Source organism: Danio rerio, chromosome 16 (genome assembly GCF_049306965.1).
Source record: "Danio rerio strain Tuebingen ecotype United States chromosome 16, GRCz12tu, whole genome shotgun sequence".
In the NCBI taxonomy this organism is placed as follows: Eukaryota; Metazoa; Chordata; class Actinopteri; order Cypriniformes; family Danionidae; genus Danio; species Danio rerio.
In genome coordinates this window covers 30,188,624-30,207,375 of record NC_133191.1, presented here as the reverse complement: position 1 = coordinate 30,207,375, position 18,752 = coordinate 30,188,624, and the positions used below count along the sequence as shown (strand labels likewise).

Sequence of the window (18,752 nt, the reverse complement as noted above, 5' to 3'; positions counted from 1 at the left end):
AATATCATAATCATGCATTATTGTGTAATCCAAACTTTCAGTTAGTCAGTCAGTCAGTAAAACAGACAGACAGTTTGTTAATTATTGATTGATTGATTATTGTTATTTTGTTATAAAAGCCCACAAAAAGTAATTTTCTTAATTCTAGCACAAAATTGGCAACATTTAAAAGGAAATGAAAACGCATCTCTTCCATTAACATGACTAAAATAAATAAATGTACTATTTTCTCTCTACTTTAGCTCTTGTTTCGCTAACAATATCAGAAATGTAGTATTAGTAGCAGTTCTTGTGAGCTTAGCGTCTTTATGATGAGTTACCTAATGCCTTTCTCATTTCTTTGCACAAAAACAGCTGGCAAATGAAAATGTAAATTGTTTAAAAAAATTGTCTTATGAAATATCTCTCCATAACTCTTGAATGAATTATTTTACTGTGCCATACTTTACTTTTAAGGCCTATCAGTTACAACTATTCAAGATATCAAGATTGACAAGTTCTGAAGCACAGTGTTTTCTCTGAGAAAATATTTGAATCTTTGTAATTTTCTTAAACGTCAAAATTTATTCGTTAATTTTCCTTTGGCTTAGTGCCTTTATTCATCATTATTAAAGAAAGACAAGAGGGATATAATCTGAAAGAAGAACAAAATTTCAGGAGGTCGCAAACAAGGACAACTTTAAAAAGTTTGGTTGTAAAATTATGGAACAGTCTCGATTAGACTCTCAAACAATGTCAGGATAATAATCAATTTATAAAGTTGTCTACATATATATTATTAAAGAAATAATTTTTAAAATTTTTTTATGGGGGATCTGTTACAAAACGTAAAAATACAAATGGAATCAAACATATAGTTGCCAAAAGGATAAGTAAAAAAAATAAATTAGATAAAGAAGAATAATGTATGTGGTAATGGGGTGGGAAAATAATAAGCTTGTGCTTCGTCCCATGCCATTTTCAACCATGTTGAAATGTATTTTTTGTTCATGATATTTTATGTATGATATTTCTGTTCGAAAATAAATAAATCAAATCAAGTCAATTCAGGGGTTGCCACAACAGTATAAACTGTCAGCTTATATATGTTTTACAAAGCGAATGCTCTTTCAGCTGCAACCCAACACTGGGAAACATCCATAGACACTCATTTACACACATGCACTATGGCCAATTTAATATATTCAGTTGACCTGAACAACACCCATGTGAACACAGGGAGAACATGCAAACTCCACACAGAAATGACAACTGACACAGCTAGGACTTGAACCAGTAGACCTTCTTGCTGTGAGGCAACAGTGCTAACCACTGAGCCACCGTGTTTTAACAGTGTATTAATCATGATTTAATTAGTGCCATGTCCTCTTAGCATTTTATTCCAGCAAATCAGATTTTTGTTGAAAATGTTTAAAACTGTCACTTGTGTTACTGTCTAACTCATTAATAATGTAATTGACAATTAAAGGGCCATGAAACCCCCTCGTTTTAGCAGGGTGTTTTCACACCTCTACTTTGGAAAAAGTCAGAAAAGTGGGCGTGTCCAGCTCTGTTTAGGGGGGAGTGTCGGAGGAAGAAAAGTGGGATGGTGTGGGAGTGTCTATTTGGGCACGCGCGAGCTTCAGAGTCAAAATACACCCACACACACACAGTAGAAAGTGATGGTGTTTAACCTACATGGACATCTGTAGTCAAATTATTTTCCAAATTATTAAATGTTGGACTTTAACTGCAGTTTGGCTCTTTGATTCAGGGAATTCATTCATGCCCCTCGCGACAAACGAGATATTTGATTCGAGGAACTGCTCTAAGCGTGTATTTTTCATGCAATGTTTGATACCGCACGGCGAACGAGAGAAAAAAAACCTCCGCATTTCCCGGAAACTTAGATGCACACGGCAGGTAGCATCAGAAAGCCGCGTGTGTTATTCCGGTCACTAAATGCGGTGAAAACCCTACACGAGGTTAAAGTTTGGTTGTGGTGCTAACATGTTTACACTCGGTGCAATGGTTAACTTAGTTTGATACGAACAAACTGAATAAACAAAGAGCGCTGGTCGCTCACTTATCAAATCTGTAGAGACAGGACAATCACCAGCAACTAGAGCCGTGTCTTTATTAAGAGGAGACTAAAGCGAACCGGATCTCAGCGTTTGCAGATGAGAACAACTCTCAGGTAAACAATGTTCCTCCTTAGACACGTAAGTTATTGTTGTCGAGCGTCGTGTACACTGTTAATCCACACGTGAGTCTGAGCTCTCACAGAGAGAAAATGAAACGAAACTTAACTGCAGCAAACTACAAAAGCAACACTTCACGCTTGTTTTGCCAATACAACGTGGTGTGAGTGTCGTCTAAACACTGTGACAGGAATTGAATATTAATGAAGTTGCACAATAGAGCGTGCTGATTGGTTTGAATCAAGCCTTACTCATGCATTAATGCATCACACTGTAAGACGTAATAAGACACACTCTGGCACAGACATCCAGTCTGCATGCTGGAAAACAACGCTATTATGTCATGGCCGTGACGCAGCTTCAAAAATTCGTTTCAAACCGGAAGTACGAATTTGCTTGAAATAACGCAAAAACAACCAATTTACACTTTTTAGTTAAATATATGTGTCCTAATAGTGTTTTTAGCAGTGTGGGACACATATACGACTGTCAACAGCTCCAAAAATGTGTTTTGGTGTTTCGTGACCCTTTAACACTACAAATGTAATGTAACATGTATTTATATAGCACATTTATCACGTATGGCCATACACCCAAAGCGCTTCACAATCATGAGAGGGGTCTATCCACATCACCACCAGTGTGTATCATCCACTTGGATGATGTGACGGCAGCCACAGGACAACGGCGCCAGTGCGCTCACCACACATCAGCTATTAGTGGAGTGGAGAGACAGTGATAGAGCCAATTCGGTGGATGGGGATGATTGGGAGGCCATAATTGGTAAGGACCTTTGAAGAAAATTTGTCCAGCACGCCGGGGTTACACCCCTAGTCTTTACGAGAAGTGCCATTGGATTTTTAATGACCACAGAGAGTCAGGACCTTGGTTCAGCATCTCATCCGACCAATGTCTCATCCCTCACTGACAGTATAGTGTCCCCTTTACTATACTGAGGCATACATACTATGCAGTGACCTGTTTGTTTACTTATGTTCCTTCTATTCCTTTCTTTAATGTCCCCACAAGTATAGCAATACCAATTTATTTTGTCCTTGGGTGTAGACTTTTAAAATGGCTTATAAATCACACAGAATGAAGAGTTTTAAATATGAAAAAGGTGGTATTTTTAGTTGAGTGAATTGATAGAATATACAGTCTACAGTAGTATAAAAATCATTTTGTATATGGGACATCCTGATAGCTGTAAAAGTGTGTGCTAGTGTGTGTGGATAGGATTTGGTAGTTTACAAGAAATGTTTAACATTGAGGTGGTTTATGAGGACATGTGGTGTGTCCTCGTAATTCAAAATGCTTAAAAGTCCCACTTAACAAGGTCTTTTGACATACAAAATTTGAAGGTTGGGGTTTAGGGGTGGGGGTAGGCTATGGCCAAATGACAATTACTTTTTACAGTATAAAATACATTAAATCACCTCATAAAGCACCAATACCAACATGTGTGTGTCTAAGACAGAGATACAAACCTCTCCCAGTGAGTAGTAGTGGCGTGGTATCTGTGAGTCTGGGTAGACATTTTCCAGGTACCAGGAGAAGGGCTTGCATTGCAGTCTCTGTCTCAGGGATGTTCTGGTTGAGATGTCTCCATAATCCACTTTCGTCACACCTGCAACAAACAAACACAGGCAGGAATGCAATATGGTAAATAAACCCAGGCATTCAGATTTGATGGTGTTGTGAGGGCTCGTTAAGGTGTTCCGAGAGGCTCTTGCTGTGCAGTGCTAATGTTTCACTAAGTGGTTTGTAGGGTGTTTGGGGAGGTTGCTAAGTAGCATTGTTAACCTTGTCAACAAAAATTACTGTTAAATATGCATGTTGAGGAGTATGAAGAGTTTTTTTTTCCATTTTGGATTTTTTCAACAATAATAAAGACATAGTAAAATATGAATAGATGTGAGGAATATAACTAACACATTCAATGGATTGCATTCAATGTTGTTTAACAGCAAATGTTTGGCTGCCATTTATATATACATATATATATATATATATATATATATATATATATATATATATATATATATATATATATATATATATATATATATATATATATATATATTTATAAATGGCAGCCGAACATTTGCTGATCATCCTCTCATTTGGTATTCACCTGCTTTCTTTTGCTTTCTTTAGCCGCACTGATAGGTGTTGGCGCGAGTAAAAGAAAGCAGGTGAATACCAAATGAGAGTGATCCTCGCTCACTGACGACAGTGTCGCATGCACAGCTGAAGTGATGCATCGTGTTTCTTTGCATGACTGAAAAAAAGGTTCTCATGCATGCACAGTCCTGCTATTTTTAAAAGCTCAAGATTTTTTGTAAGCGGCAGTGGTTGCCGCTTTTGCTTTTGCTTTTTCGCTTTTCCATATTTTGAACAGATTATTAATGACCCTAACATTAACTGTGTGCACGTGATTATCCTCTCATTATTGTAAACGGTGTGTTTTTCATTTGCTTACAGTAATTTTTATTAATGGTTTAGTTATCACCCTTTACAAAAACATTGTTTTAATAGGAGATTAACTCTTTTTTTGTATACATTTATGTATAGTTTAACATTTATGTATAGTTAACTAGTGATCTGGGACATTTAGCCTGGACAGACTAGCTTTAGATACATAACAATATATATTTTTTAAATGTCAATTGTTTTTTAAGAACATTTTTGTTAAATATAAAGTTTGTAGTGAACAGAGACAAAAATGATAAATCCTAAAAATTCCTAAAAAGTCATGTGGAATAAAACTAATTGCAATGTGGCACTATAAAACCACAACCCATTTGCTCATGCTCATTGAGCAAGGTCACAAAACACACACAAAAAAAATGTAATTAACGATCAAGTAATTTTAGCATGTCAGTCAAATCTATGCATATAAAATATGTTTTCCCAACAACAAACTTGTGGCTAGTGAAAATTGCAAGTGGCTAGTAACGCTGGAAAACTACTAGTCACAGTGTCTGGTGATTAAAAAAGGTAAAAAAAAAAGTTTAATTTTAAATAGAAAAAGACATTAATTATTACTTAACTGAAAATTTGACTTCTTGTTTGGGCAACTAACTGAACTGAGGCTATTTTAAATGTAGTATTAATCATAAAACTAAAACAATAAAAAATAGTAATTTGTTTATTTATTATATTATTTATTATTATTATTATTATTATTATTATTATTATAAATAGAGCTGAATTCAAATAAAATAGAAATATAAGATGAGCTGTTTCCCAGGGATGAGTTGCGGCTGGAAGGGCATCCACTGTGTAAAAACACGCTGGATAAGTTGGTGGTTCATTACGCTGTGGCGACCCCAGATTAAGCCGTTAAGAAAATGAATGAATGAATGAAGATGAGCTGGCAACGGCTAACCTAAAATTAGTTAAATGAAAATGAAACAAAACTATATTTAATTAAACCTACATACAAACAACTATGCATGATATAACTATATTATATAAATATATGTTGAAGCAGTGGCGCAGTAGGTAGTGCTGTTGCCTCACAGCAAGAAGGTCCCTGGTTCGATCCTCGGCTCAGTTGGCGTTTCTGTGTGGAGTTTGCATGTTCTCCCTGTGTTTGCGTGGGTTTCCTCCGGGTGCTTCGGTTTCCCCCACAGTTCAAAGACATGCGGTGGAGGTGAATTGGGTAGGCCAAATTGTCCGTACTGTATGAGTGTGTGTGAATGAGTGTTTGTGGATGTTTCCCAGAGATGGGTTGCTGCTGGAAGGACATATGCTGTGTAAAAACGTGCTGGATAAGTTGGCGGTTCATTCCGCTGTGGTGACCCCAGATTAATAAAGGGACTAAGCCAACAAGAAAATGAATGAATGAATGAATATAAATGTATAACTAAATAATTGGGCTGCACAATACATTGTTTCAGAATTGATATCGCAATGTACACATCTGCAATAGTCACATTGCAGGATCTGCAATGTGGAGCATTCAGACGCACAAAATTATCATGTTTGTAACTTTAAAAATAAATTGCAATTATATTTATGTATAAATATGATGAAGACTATACCTGGACATTTTACATTTGATTATAATATTTGCACCTGAATACTGCTAGACTTCCAGAAATCCACAAAATACGGTTTAATTTGTATCTTTGCTGAATAGCATTGGTCTGAAACTCAATTCCTGGAGGACTGCAGCTCTGCGCTGTTTAGCTCCAACTCACACCTGCTTAATAGTCTTTAGTAGTGTTGAACACCTTGTGTAGTTGGATCAGCTGTGTTTGATTACAGTTGGAGCAAAACTGCAGTGCTGCGGCCCTCCAAGAATCGGGTTTGAGATCTATGCTGTATGGTATTTGTCTATGCTTGTGATTGGTTTATTATATTTTATGCAGTTGCATTTCCCTATAAAATCATCCCAATCAATCTAAAATTATGAATACTTACCATATTGAGCAGTTTATTCTACATCTGGTACAATTATACTCAATATTGTAATATGTATTGCAGAAAAATATATATTGCAATGTCATTTTTCCCAATATCGTATAGGCTTACTAAATAACATAATTTCCATATCTAACCATAGTAGGATTATCATTTGAAAATTTGGTTTGACTTTGAATTTCCTTATCAATTAAATAGTAAAAATACACTGTAAGATACATATTAAGATAAAAGACAAAAAACAGAAACATTTTAAGTGTAAAATATTGACTAAGCTGAACAATCTCTTCAAAAGACAAAAACGCTGACTATAAAACACAAACTAACTATACAAACACACAGTAAAATAAAGTTAAAAATTATAAAGTAAAAATATATGCTCAAAATACTGACAGTTTAAAAACACACACACAAAACCCCTTACAGTTCAGATACAGATTCAGTTAAGATCTCGCCTTCAGTGAAACCATTTTTGTTTTGCTCCCCAGATAAAACACTGTCTGATAGCTTAGAAACGTAACCGCACACTTCTCCTCCACAAGCAGATTCATTCATGTCTGTAGCACAATCGCTAAAAGACAAAGTTTAATGTTTATGGTTATGGTTTTTGTTCAAGCACTTGCCTCGCAGCACTAACAATCAGGAAAGAGTCTACAGAAGCCTTTGTGTAGAGAAGGGAAAGAATAACACACAACACACACAGTCACACACATCGCTCTGAGCTGCACTGGACACTATTGACAGTGACATTAATATCTATTATCCAGCATTCTCCTTCGGAGTCAATACGGCTCGAGTGCCCAGGAGCACTGATAACACACACACACGGCACTTTAAAAAGACACACACACATACTGAGACAGAAGGGACATGAGTTTTTTTTCTTCTCTTTTAGCCAACTGACTTACATAAAAGGAACATTCTTCAAAATATCTTCACCAGAAGAAACTTTTATTAGTTTAGATCAAGGGAAGGTTAAAAAAATAGTCAAAGCGTTTCAGGTTTTTTAAATGAACTATCCCTTTAACATCCAAATCAGTTGATGTTTTTGATTGTCAAAATGCAGCCTACTGTGAGACATGCCTGATATTAAAAAAACAGATGTTGAAATCTTTTTACTTGACTTCAGTAAGGAACTTTAAGGAACTTACATTAGCCTCCTGAAACTTAGTTGGATTAAAAAAAAAAGCAAAATAGGCTGTATTTTAGTGAACCTCACATATTCTTTAAATGCAGCTGTATTCAGAAATTACCATTCACACAACACACATTTATTAAGTTTTAACAAATTTAATTAAAATGAAATTGGCAGTAAATGTTTCATATAAGTCGCTTTGGGGGAAAAAGTTGTAGTATATTTACCTGTACATTTCTGAAAGTGTGAGTGTTTGTTGTTTCTATGATATGACAACATTGTATGTTATTATCATAGACTGTAGAAGATATGAACACAGTATCTGTGATGTCACCCATAAGTTTCTGAATAATGCAAAAGAAGCTACACGCAGGCCAACCGTGGTCATTTTGTTCGTGTGTCATCGCACCGACCACAGGACACCAAACAAGGGCAAAGAGGCGGAGCGTGAGCGGAGCTACAGACGCCTGCTAGCATTTTGCTTAGTCGGGCTTTTCTTTGGGAGAAACGCTTAATACTTCAAGACCTGTGGCTCGTTTGTGTTCTGACCACTTTTGCTTGGTCGTACACTTTATCAATAGAGTGTTTAGTCTTATAAAAATTGCTGTTGTGAGACATTGAGCCACTAAACATTGTTCTCATGACGTTTTCTACAGGAGGAAATCACTAATTACGTCCAAATACTTCAAATACAGTCTGTGTTAGTAAATGCAGGGCTATAACACTGTATGACAACGTTTCAGATGTTTTATAGCCTACAGCTAATCAGTCTGTCAGATTTTAGAGTGTATTACAGTACTAAAGAAAATTATAAATGATAAAGGGTCTTAAATAATACAAATACATTTATAGAGATGGTATTTAAGTATGTAATTTCATTCACCTAGGACATGGAGACAACTTGAACGGTTTGTGAGCACAATTAAGTGCACACAGCATGGTATAGTATCTGATAATTGCAGGAAATAATTACAAAATGCAATTGACTGCACCAAGCAGCAAGACTTAGCTGTCCCTCAAGTGGCCATGCCCTTAATTATGCAGACTTATTAAAAGTTAATAAAAACAAAATGGATGAGTTAAAAAATAATTCACCCCCTCACAATTGTCATAAAGGGTAATATTAGCTATATGCAATAAATATTTCCCAAATTCTATTTAACATTTTTCAGGAATTTTTCACAGTATTTCCTATAATATTGTTGCTTCTGGAGAAAGTCTTATTCATTTTATTTCGGCTAAAAAAAACAAGTTTTAAATTTTTTTAAAAAGTATTTTAAGGTCAATATCATGATTAATATTATTATTATTTTTAATTGTCTACAGAACAAATTGCCCTGACTTGCCTAATTAACCTAATTAACCTAGTTAAGTCTTCAAGTTTAAGCACTTTAAGCTGAATGCTAGTATATTGAAATATATCTAGCAAAATATTATGCATTGTCATCATGGCAAAGATAAAATAAAAAAAACTAAACTATATTAGAATCTAGTTGTTAAAACTATTATGTTTAGAAATGTGTTGAAAAAAATCTTCTCTCCGTTAAACAGGAATTGAGGAAAAAATATACAGCAAATAATTTAGAGGGGCTAATAATTCTGACATCAACTGTACATTCTAAAGCAACTTATGTAACGCGATTAACATCAAGCATGCAAAACCTGTCAGGCACACATTTGGATTGATGCAAAATGAGAGAGACACTTGTTTAGGCTTGATTTAATTCATAAATATTGTGTATAATAATCATCACTACTATTTATGGTTCATTATTTCATTCCTATAGTTGTGAACGCTGTTAAAATGATTTACTGAGTGGGAGGACTCAAGTAACACATTTATAATTCTTATTCATGTTTAGCTTTACCTTGGGCTAATGCTTATTGGAAATTTGACAATATTTCTGAATGATGGCATTCACAAAAACAACATTTATCAAGTTTAAACAAATTTAATTCAAATGAAATTGGTGGTAATTGTTTTATAAACATTGCTTTGGGGAAAAAAATGTAGTATATTTACCTGTATATTTCTGAAAGTGCAAGTCTTTGTTTTTTCTAAGATATGACAACATTGCAAGGTTTTATAAACATTTTACACACCTCTACATTGTAAGTATATACACTCACTTTATACACTCATTTGTGTACCTACAATTATTTTCCAGATTGAAAAATCAACTGAACGGTGCTGTGGTTTGACAATATTTCTGAATGAAGTTATAAAAACCTGTTTGACTTACTGTACAAGTACTGTTTTGTTTCAACAATATATATCAGACCTTGTGCAAAAGTCAAATTAAAGGGCTTTCGTACTAGGTATATATATGAACTTGGACCATGGACCACAAAACCAGTCATAGGTTTTAAAATTTTGGATATTGTGATTTACATATACATGATGAATACATACAGTAAGCTTTCAACTGATGTGTGGTTAATTAGGATAGGATAATATTTGGCTGACATACAACTATTGAATTTCTGAAATCTGAAGGTTCAAAGTATTCTAAACATTAAGAAAAAATATTTTTAAAGCTGTCTAACTGAAATGCTTAGCAATGCAGAATAATGATTAAAGGTTGGGTTACAGGGTTCATACACATTTTTACTACTAAAATTTAATGACTTTTCCAGCACTTTCAAGCAAATTTTCATGACCTAAAGTTTCATGTAATGTCTAAGTATACATGGTAAATAATAAGTAAAACTATCCATGTTTAAAGTTATTACAGCATACCATAAAACATGCAACAATCTATTTAGTTTAAATTAATCTTTATATCTATTTCAAATGTATTTAGATAATGTTCACACAGCACTAATAATGTGAGAGCATGTGTTTGACCATGGACAGAAAAGAAGTAAAGACAACTAACCTATATTTAAGTATACGGACATTTGTTAAACTAATTTCCATGACTTTTCCAAAACTTTGTGGGTTTTTCAGTTTTCCAAAACTTTTCCAGGCCTAAAAAATGCCATGCCAAAATTCCATGACTTTTCTGGGTTTTTCATGACTGTATGAAACCTGCAGTTTTGATATAATTACAGTAGAACATTTACAAGAAAATCTTCATGAATCATGTTCTTTTTTTATTTTAATAATTATTTTTCCGCATAAATGAAAATTCTATAAAAATACACAAATATAACACTGATTGTGCAATATAATGGCTTGTGCTCCAGGATCACACATGCACGTTCTAGGATAATAGAAATGTTTATGTAATTGAACCAGAAAAAAGGAAAACTAAATCAACTTGTAGTGCTACATATCATCAAGCCTGAGAATACAACCCAGTGCAACAGACACAGTCAATGATAACATTAACTTTCTGTCTTATAACACTTTAAAATACTGTCTGTCTGTGTTTCGTATGCCATGCAAATAAACTTAGTCCCTGTAGTTCCTATTGTGCTGGATTAGACCCTGTTCCTAAGTAGGAGCTAATTTACTTCCAGCAAATGCCATTACTAGGACTAAATTCCTACTTAGTTCCTGCAGTGCAAACATGTCATACAGTCAGTAGCTTCATGGTTCTAGTAACTCTGTTGCGAATGCTGCTTTACTGATGTGCTTTGTAAAAAATCAGCTCTACATTATACTACATAGTAAAAGTGTGTAACATATGTTTGTGTCCAGGCATGTAAATGCTACTGACCAGGTGAGATGATGTAGAAGAAGTTCTTGAACTCGTCCATCCAGACCTCTGCCAGCCGTCTGTTGTTCTTGTTGATGATTTGCCCAGTTCCACCAGGGAACGTGTAAGGCGTTGCTTTACGAAACACGTGACCGACGTGAGAACATGTGACAATCTCAAGCGTCCCGCCACACTGCCAAATCTGATAAACACAGATAAAGATTAGCTCTCAAAGCAAAAATTATTCATCAGTAGTAACATCAGTGCATTACCTGACAAAAGTCTTGTCACCTTTCCAAGTTTTAAGATCAGCACATAATAACTTTACTTCTAGTTGATCCTTTGGTATCAGAAGTGGCTTATATGAAAGGCAAAGGCCTCTAGATAACACTTATTTCACCAAAATAAAATATGATCATGATTGCAATTTTTATTATTTCATTAGGACAGTAAGGTCTGACTTTGCTTTGAAAAAAAAGTCTTGTCACTTAACAGAAATAATGTACAGTTTTGAATATAAAGTCATGGTGCAGTCGAAAAATAATTAATATTGTGTAAGACTCCCATGAGCTTGGGAGGCTGCATCCATACATCTCTTCAATGATTCAAATAACTTATTAAGAAAGTCATCTGGAATGGCAAAGAAAGTGTTCATGCAGGACTCCCAGAGTTCATCAGGATTCTTTGGATTCATCTTCAATGCATCCTCCTTTCTCTTACCCCATGCTCGATAATGTTCATGTCTGGTGACTGGGCTGGCCAATCCTGGAGCACCATGACCTTCTTTGCTTTCAGGAACTTTGATGTGGAGGCTGCAGTATGAGAAGAGCGCTATCCTGCTGAAGAATTTGCCCTCTCCTGTGGTTTGTAATGTAATGGGCAGCACAAATGTCTAGATACCTCAGGCTGTTGATGTTGCCATCCACTCTGCAGATCTCTCGCACACCCCCTTATACTGAATGAAACCAGAAATCATGACTTTTACTTCACCAAACTTGACTGATCTCTGTGAGAATCTTAAGTCCATGTACATTTCAATAGGTCTTCTCCAGTATTTGTGATGATCGGGATACAGTTCAACAGATGATTCATGAGAAAAATCTACCTTCTGCCACTTTTCGAAATGACCCACTATAAGTCAAGTTATTATTTGTTGCTCTTACAAGTTTAGATTGACGACAAGACTTTTGTCAGGTAGTGTACTGTATATGGGACAGAATTACTAATAAAATGTTTGTTTGCCATTAAAACAGTACTGTCAGTATATACTAATCACATGCAGAGAAGACTTAGCACTGAAAATGCATGGATTACAGCTATTTTTGCACCCGACATTACTGAATATGCATTTGTTTCCCAGTCAGACACAAACATTATGCGAGGGGAATGTTTAAATGAACCGTGCAAGATGATTAACTAACAAACACAGAAGCCTTTCACCTTTGTATGTAAAAGATGTTTGTCATTAGCTACGTTTCCACCTATTTTTATTTGTATTTTGGACATTCTCAAAAAAAAAAAAAATGGTTGATGGAATCGCCGAGATACGCATAAATTTAGCAAATGCCCATAAAAAATGTATGCGCATAACTGAGTAGGATAAACTTTTTATTCAATAAGAAAAGATTTGCATAAATTATGATAGAAACACTTTTACCGAACAAATTCAAGTATGTGCATTGAAAAAGTCATGTGATTTTGTTATTAGAGATCATGTGATGATAAAAATGTGCGTGAATAACCAAACCAGCAGGCTGACCACATTGTAAAAGATCTGAAATGTTGTTTTGGTCATTCTAAAACACCAGTATTAGTGTTATTATATTAATAATCACCTCCAGAACTGTCAAGAGCGTCTGCGCTCTGTGTATGATGCCTTCAAACGCCACCACGTGTTCATCGTGTGTGGGCATTGTCTTCTAAAGTGCAAGTAATTTATTAAATATGGAAAAGATTCAAGCAACCTTTTCTACCACAGCAAATTCAGTTTTGATATTTGGCGCCAGTTAATCAGGAAGTGACAAATTTGTTCTCTTTGACTACTTGGATTGAAAACGCTACTTTATTCGCACATCTTTCATGCAATATTCCAGTAATGCGCATAACTTTTATTTCCATCTTTGGATGGAAACATAGCTATTGTCTTGTTGTCACTTACAGTATATTAAGCTTATCTATTTAGGAATATGCCTATTCTTGGCCAAAAATCAAATAAATATATTTATTCATTCATTTTCTTTTCGGCTTAGTCCCTTATTAATCTCCACACCAATGAACCACCAACATATACAGCATATCTTTTACACAGCAGAGGCCTTTCTAGCCGCAACCCATCACTGGGAATCATCCATACACACTCATTCACACACTCATACAGGGTCAATTTTAGCATACCCAATTCACCTGTACCACATGTCTTTGGACTGTGGGGGAAACCAGAGCACCAGGAGGAAACCTACGTGAGCACAAGAAGAACATGCAAACTCCAAACAGAAATGCCAACTGACCCAGCCGAGGCTTGAACTTGAACGAGCTTCTTGCTGTGAGGTGAATGTGCTACACACTGTGCCACCAAATAAATATGACTGAATGAAATAAAACTACAATATGTGCAATATGTGTACCATAGCATTTATTAAATAACACAAACTTTGACATTCTAAACACTGATTCATTTCTTAACACACATAACTGTCTAGCCTACCTTTACCCTGAGGGGAGAATTAAATATATATTGCGCTGTGTCTTGTCATAGTAAATCAACTGCACATTAAGAGCACTAGCTCTGCTTATTTGCCACTACACAAATTAACCCTGTTCTTTTTACATACAGGTAGGTTAATATGCAAATACAATGTTACGTCTTTGTGCATTGTCTGTAAATGATCTGCAGAAATTTGGAATTGCAAACTCATGCAAATTTGCCCCGTTTGGTAAATCTGAACCTATATATAAAGAAGTGGATCTGCAATGGTGGTTGACTGATATTAGCAGTGAGACTGACCCTAAATGAGATCTCCAGGTTTTCTCCTCCCCAGATGTCCATTCCTGCATCATATGTGCCGATCTCCTGGAAATAATCTCTGTCTATGGAGAAGAGGCCACCTGCCATTGTCGGGGTCCTAGTGGAAAAAAACACAAAGCAAAACACACAAGTTTAATTCTAAGCTGCAAAAACAGGCCCTTAAGGGGAATGATCATATCTCATAAAAGCAGCTCTTCCTCTCCTGTTCACTCCATCACAAACAAGCACATCGCGTGTCACTCAGACGAACCAGATCCTCAATAGAAATGACATGTTTACATGTGCCTATTTTGGCAACAACATATCCTTCTTTAAATATCTTTCAGTCTCGTTCGTCCATTTCCCTCAGCAGGCACCCTCTGTTCTTTCCTGTTTTCCTTCCATCCATCCCCTGCAGCACGTCTCATTCACAGTCATGTTTTCCTCAAGTAAGAACCTGTTGTTGTTATGCTCTCAAGTTGTTTTCATGCAGAGAACCAGGCGCTGATGTAAAAAGTAGACGAAGGAAATAAGATCGCGAGGGGAAAAAATGCAAAAACAGAAAGCGAAGTGGCGACAGAACGTTGTGATAAAACAACCGCGCAGCTCTGAAAAACACAGGGACTCTGAAGATATTTAACAGCAGAAGGCTAAGAGCTGCTGTGTTCCTGCAGTTATGAGGTGAGCAAAGTGCTGGTGTGGATTTAACGCTCCCCCTCGTCTGCGTGTGTTTTAACTGCGGTGTTTAGCTTCAGGGCCGGAGAAACACTTTTATATTCCACAGTTGTAAGTTTCACGTAAAATACCTTTCCGGAAAAGAAAAGAGATAAATGTTGAATTTGCATTTAAAAAGTCTTTACAAATCGCCCTGTGGTTAACACACATTTTCACTCAGCTGTGGTGCTCGTATATGCACCATGAGTTCAGATCTGACTTGTGATATCTATTCCTTTTCTCGTCTTTTTATCTTCTTAAGCTCATTTAAAAAAAAGAGATGAACTTGAATTTGGACTCCAAAGAGAAGCAGTGTTTGAACTGCAATTACATCACATTGTATGATTTCTTTGGAAAACTGTACAGTGTGGGCTTATTATACATGTAACAATATCATGGGCTGATGTGAATGATGTGAACAAAACTGTTATCTATAGTTGTCATTTTTAGAATTAGGGTTTGGTTTTGGGTTGTTGCATGTGATTATGTATAACTGTAAATATTACAGTAAGTACATGTAATGTTTACTAGGGATACTAATTTTGGTTAATTTTGCGATCCGACAACTGTCGCTTGTTAACCGTGAACTGGTCAGATTAATATTAAATTATTATTTATTTTAAAAAATAACAATTAATGTGTCTATTTTGTGTCTGACACATTAATTATTGCTTTTTAAAATACTGATTTATTTTAACATGCGAACATTTTTACAATAGAACATCTTCACGCAATTGCAGTGTTTCCAACAGCATAGAAAAAAAGAACAAACTAAATAAAAAGAATAAAATAAACAGTCCTGCCCAAGATATTTTTCACTTAAATGACAAATTTAGAGCACAAAACGAAAACACTGACTGAATCCTTTTTAAGAACCAGCATACAGTACTGTTTTTTCCCCCACCAGTCTACCTCAAATTTATTGCTCCACAGAAAATATGCAGTTAATTAACGCTTCGCTGTAATTTTTATATCATAAACTTCTGTCAACATTTTTAATAGAAGTTATTATTTGAAACATTATGTCTTGAGCTTCTGATTTTACCTTAGAGCTTGTGTGCTTTTATTTCCTCTCTCGCTCGTGCACTGTGTGTAATGAATTAAAGACACCGACAAGGTTCATATGTTGATTTTTTGTAAAGTAAAGGCTACTGTAGCATATAATTATTTAGTTGTTTGCATAGGATACTGCATTAATTTGCAAACAGTTTTATAAGCTATAAAATGAAAGCCTCAGTTTGGTGCGCAGTTATCATTATGCAAAAATCAAGAAAATCTTTGTATTTGTTTGTATTAGAAACTATTAATAACTGTAATTTTACAAATGGAAAATTTTGGTATGTTGATTGTACACTATCATCACAACTATAGCCTTATTGTTGTGTTTATGAGCGGTGCCGGCGCATACTCTGATGGAGAGAAAATCCTGATGCTCCGACTAGTGGCTGGCTTGTTTCCAAAGCAGTGCACATTTTAGAAAGTTTTATTTTGTGGCTTCTTTCTCCAACTGTGCAAATAAACAGAAGTGTTTATGGATCCAGGACAGAAGCAATTAGCATCAGCACTGGTTTGGCATCAACTTGTCTTTGTCAAACTGTGACCAGCAATATTCTTCCTTCATTTTGTTTCTTTGCCAAAATATGTCTGTAGGCTTGCATGTGTTACTGTAAAAAAAATAAATAAATAAAAAAAAAAAAAAAAAAAAAATATATATATATATATATATATATATATATATATATATATATATATATATATGTGTGTGTGTGTGTGTGTATATACATGTGTGTGTGTGTGTGTGTGTGTGTCTTTTTCTTGTCTGTTCAACAAAACAAGACTATATTATGAAATATTATTAATATTTTAATATTTTTTAACGGATGAATAATGAATGTTACTCTTGTAAACACTATATAGCTGATTATATTGAGCATAAACATTTCTCATGAAAAAAGTTATTACTGAATCTGTCCAAACTCCCACAGGAGTGGAAGTTTATAATCTTAATTATTTCAACGATTTATTCATTTGAAGTTGGTAAATCTCTAATGTTCAACAAGGTGGCATTTATTTGATCAAGAATGCAGTATAACAGCATTATTGTATAAAAATATTTTGTTTCAACTCAATTATTGCAGCATATTCTAAGAACAGTGGTGGGTATATTAGCCTTGAACTGTTTCTGCTGAAAACTGTGGTTAGTAATGTAATCGGTTTACTCAGTTACACTACCGATCAAAATTTTGGAGTTTTAAATGTTTTAAAATATGCTTTTCCTGTTCACCAAGGTTGCATTTATTTAATTAAATATACAGTACATATTGTAAAATTGTAAAAGATGATTGCACTATAAAATATCTGTTCAAAAGTGGTTTATAATTAAATTAAAATAGAAAATTAGAAAATTTGTTAGAATGTAAATCAGAAAAGAGAAAAAAGGAACAAAACCAATTAAGAATGCTTTACTGCCATTGTGTAAATAATATGCAATTATGTAATCCATTTAAAGTAACAGTAATCCGATTATGAGCATTTTAAACTGTAAAGTAATCTAATTACAGCTACCAGTGATTGCGTAATCCAGACTTCATGTAATCAGCTTGTTTAAGCACAGTTTGAAACTGTTGCTATCATTCACCTGTTTAAATACTGTTTTAGTGGAGTTACATTCCTTATTCTCATAGAATGTAAACGGTCGCTGGAGTGAACAGGAATTTTGTATATAACCCAGAAGTTGCAAATATAACTTTTTATAGTGAAAAAAAGTCTGCATTGACAACAATGTGGTAAATAGGACTTAATTTTTTTATTTTTTCTAATCCCAATATGACAAGCGCCAAAGTGAAAAAAGTAATTCAAACTTTTAATTTAATTTGTAGCAAGAAAGCAATTAAAAAAAAAACTAATCGTGTTAGCTTTAAAAAATGTTAAAATTGTGTTAAAAATGTACAAGTATGTTTTATGTAATGTTTGAGATTTATCTGTGTAATATAAGCCTAAACTTGTAATACAATGATCCCTCGCTATAATGCAACTCACCTTCGCGGCCTTACAGTTTTGCAGATACAGTCTGACATGCTTACTTTTATTATTTTTTTTACAGCTCATTGTGTTTTGCGTCCTTATTGGCTGTAGACCATTGTCAATCAATTTTCCACATGTCTCCATGTCTCAGTTCAACTTGCCAAATTTACATAAATCACAGGCCAAATACAGGGTACACACACTGGCGCCTCAAGTTGGCAGCTGTCTGCAGTGCCCAGCTATGACTCAGGACACGGTTTATATTTCTGCCGTGCCATCTGAATAATTCATTTTAAATAACATACTAACATACGACCCCCTAAAAGATGAGAGTCTGCTTTCGCTTTGTGGATCAATGAATGCAGGGAAAAGAACATTACGCTGGATGCCAACATTATTCACACAAAAGCTAAAACGCTTTATGAATCTTTTGCTGACAGAGATAAATGTGTGTTTCTGACAACAGGTGTGGACCTTTGTTTTTTATTCTATAATAGTGGACTTATTTTGCATCAAAAGTTTAAGTTTTAAACCCGAGAACAGTGTGAAAATGATAATGCCTGTCTGAGAAAAGTGTATAAAGTCTATAATAATAGTAAAAAATATAGGTGACTAGTTTG

General features: G+C 34.8%; 1 protein-coding gene across 4 annotated transcripts in view; it reads right to left on the bottom strand.

Annotated features, from left to right (window-relative positions):
* The window catches only part of galnt1 (UDP-N-acetyl-alpha-D-galactosamine:polypeptide N-acetylgalactosaminyltransferase 1), a 237,148-nt gene that overhangs the window by 16,467 nt on the left and 201,929 nt on the right, over nt 1-18,752 (bottom strand). For all 4 annotated transcript variants that reach the window (XM_073926065.1, XM_682380.9, XM_073926067.1 and 1 more), the window contains 3 exons: nt 14,395-14,512; nt 11,412-11,592; nt 3,668-3,807 (listed from right to left, as the gene is read on the bottom strand). In XM_073926065.1, coding sequence (XP_073782166.1) covers nt 3,668-3,807; nt 11,412-11,592; nt 14,395-14,512 — 439 coding nt within the window. The remainder of the gene's footprint in view (nt 1-3,667; nt 3,808-11,411; nt 11,593-14,394; nt 14,513-18,752) is intronic.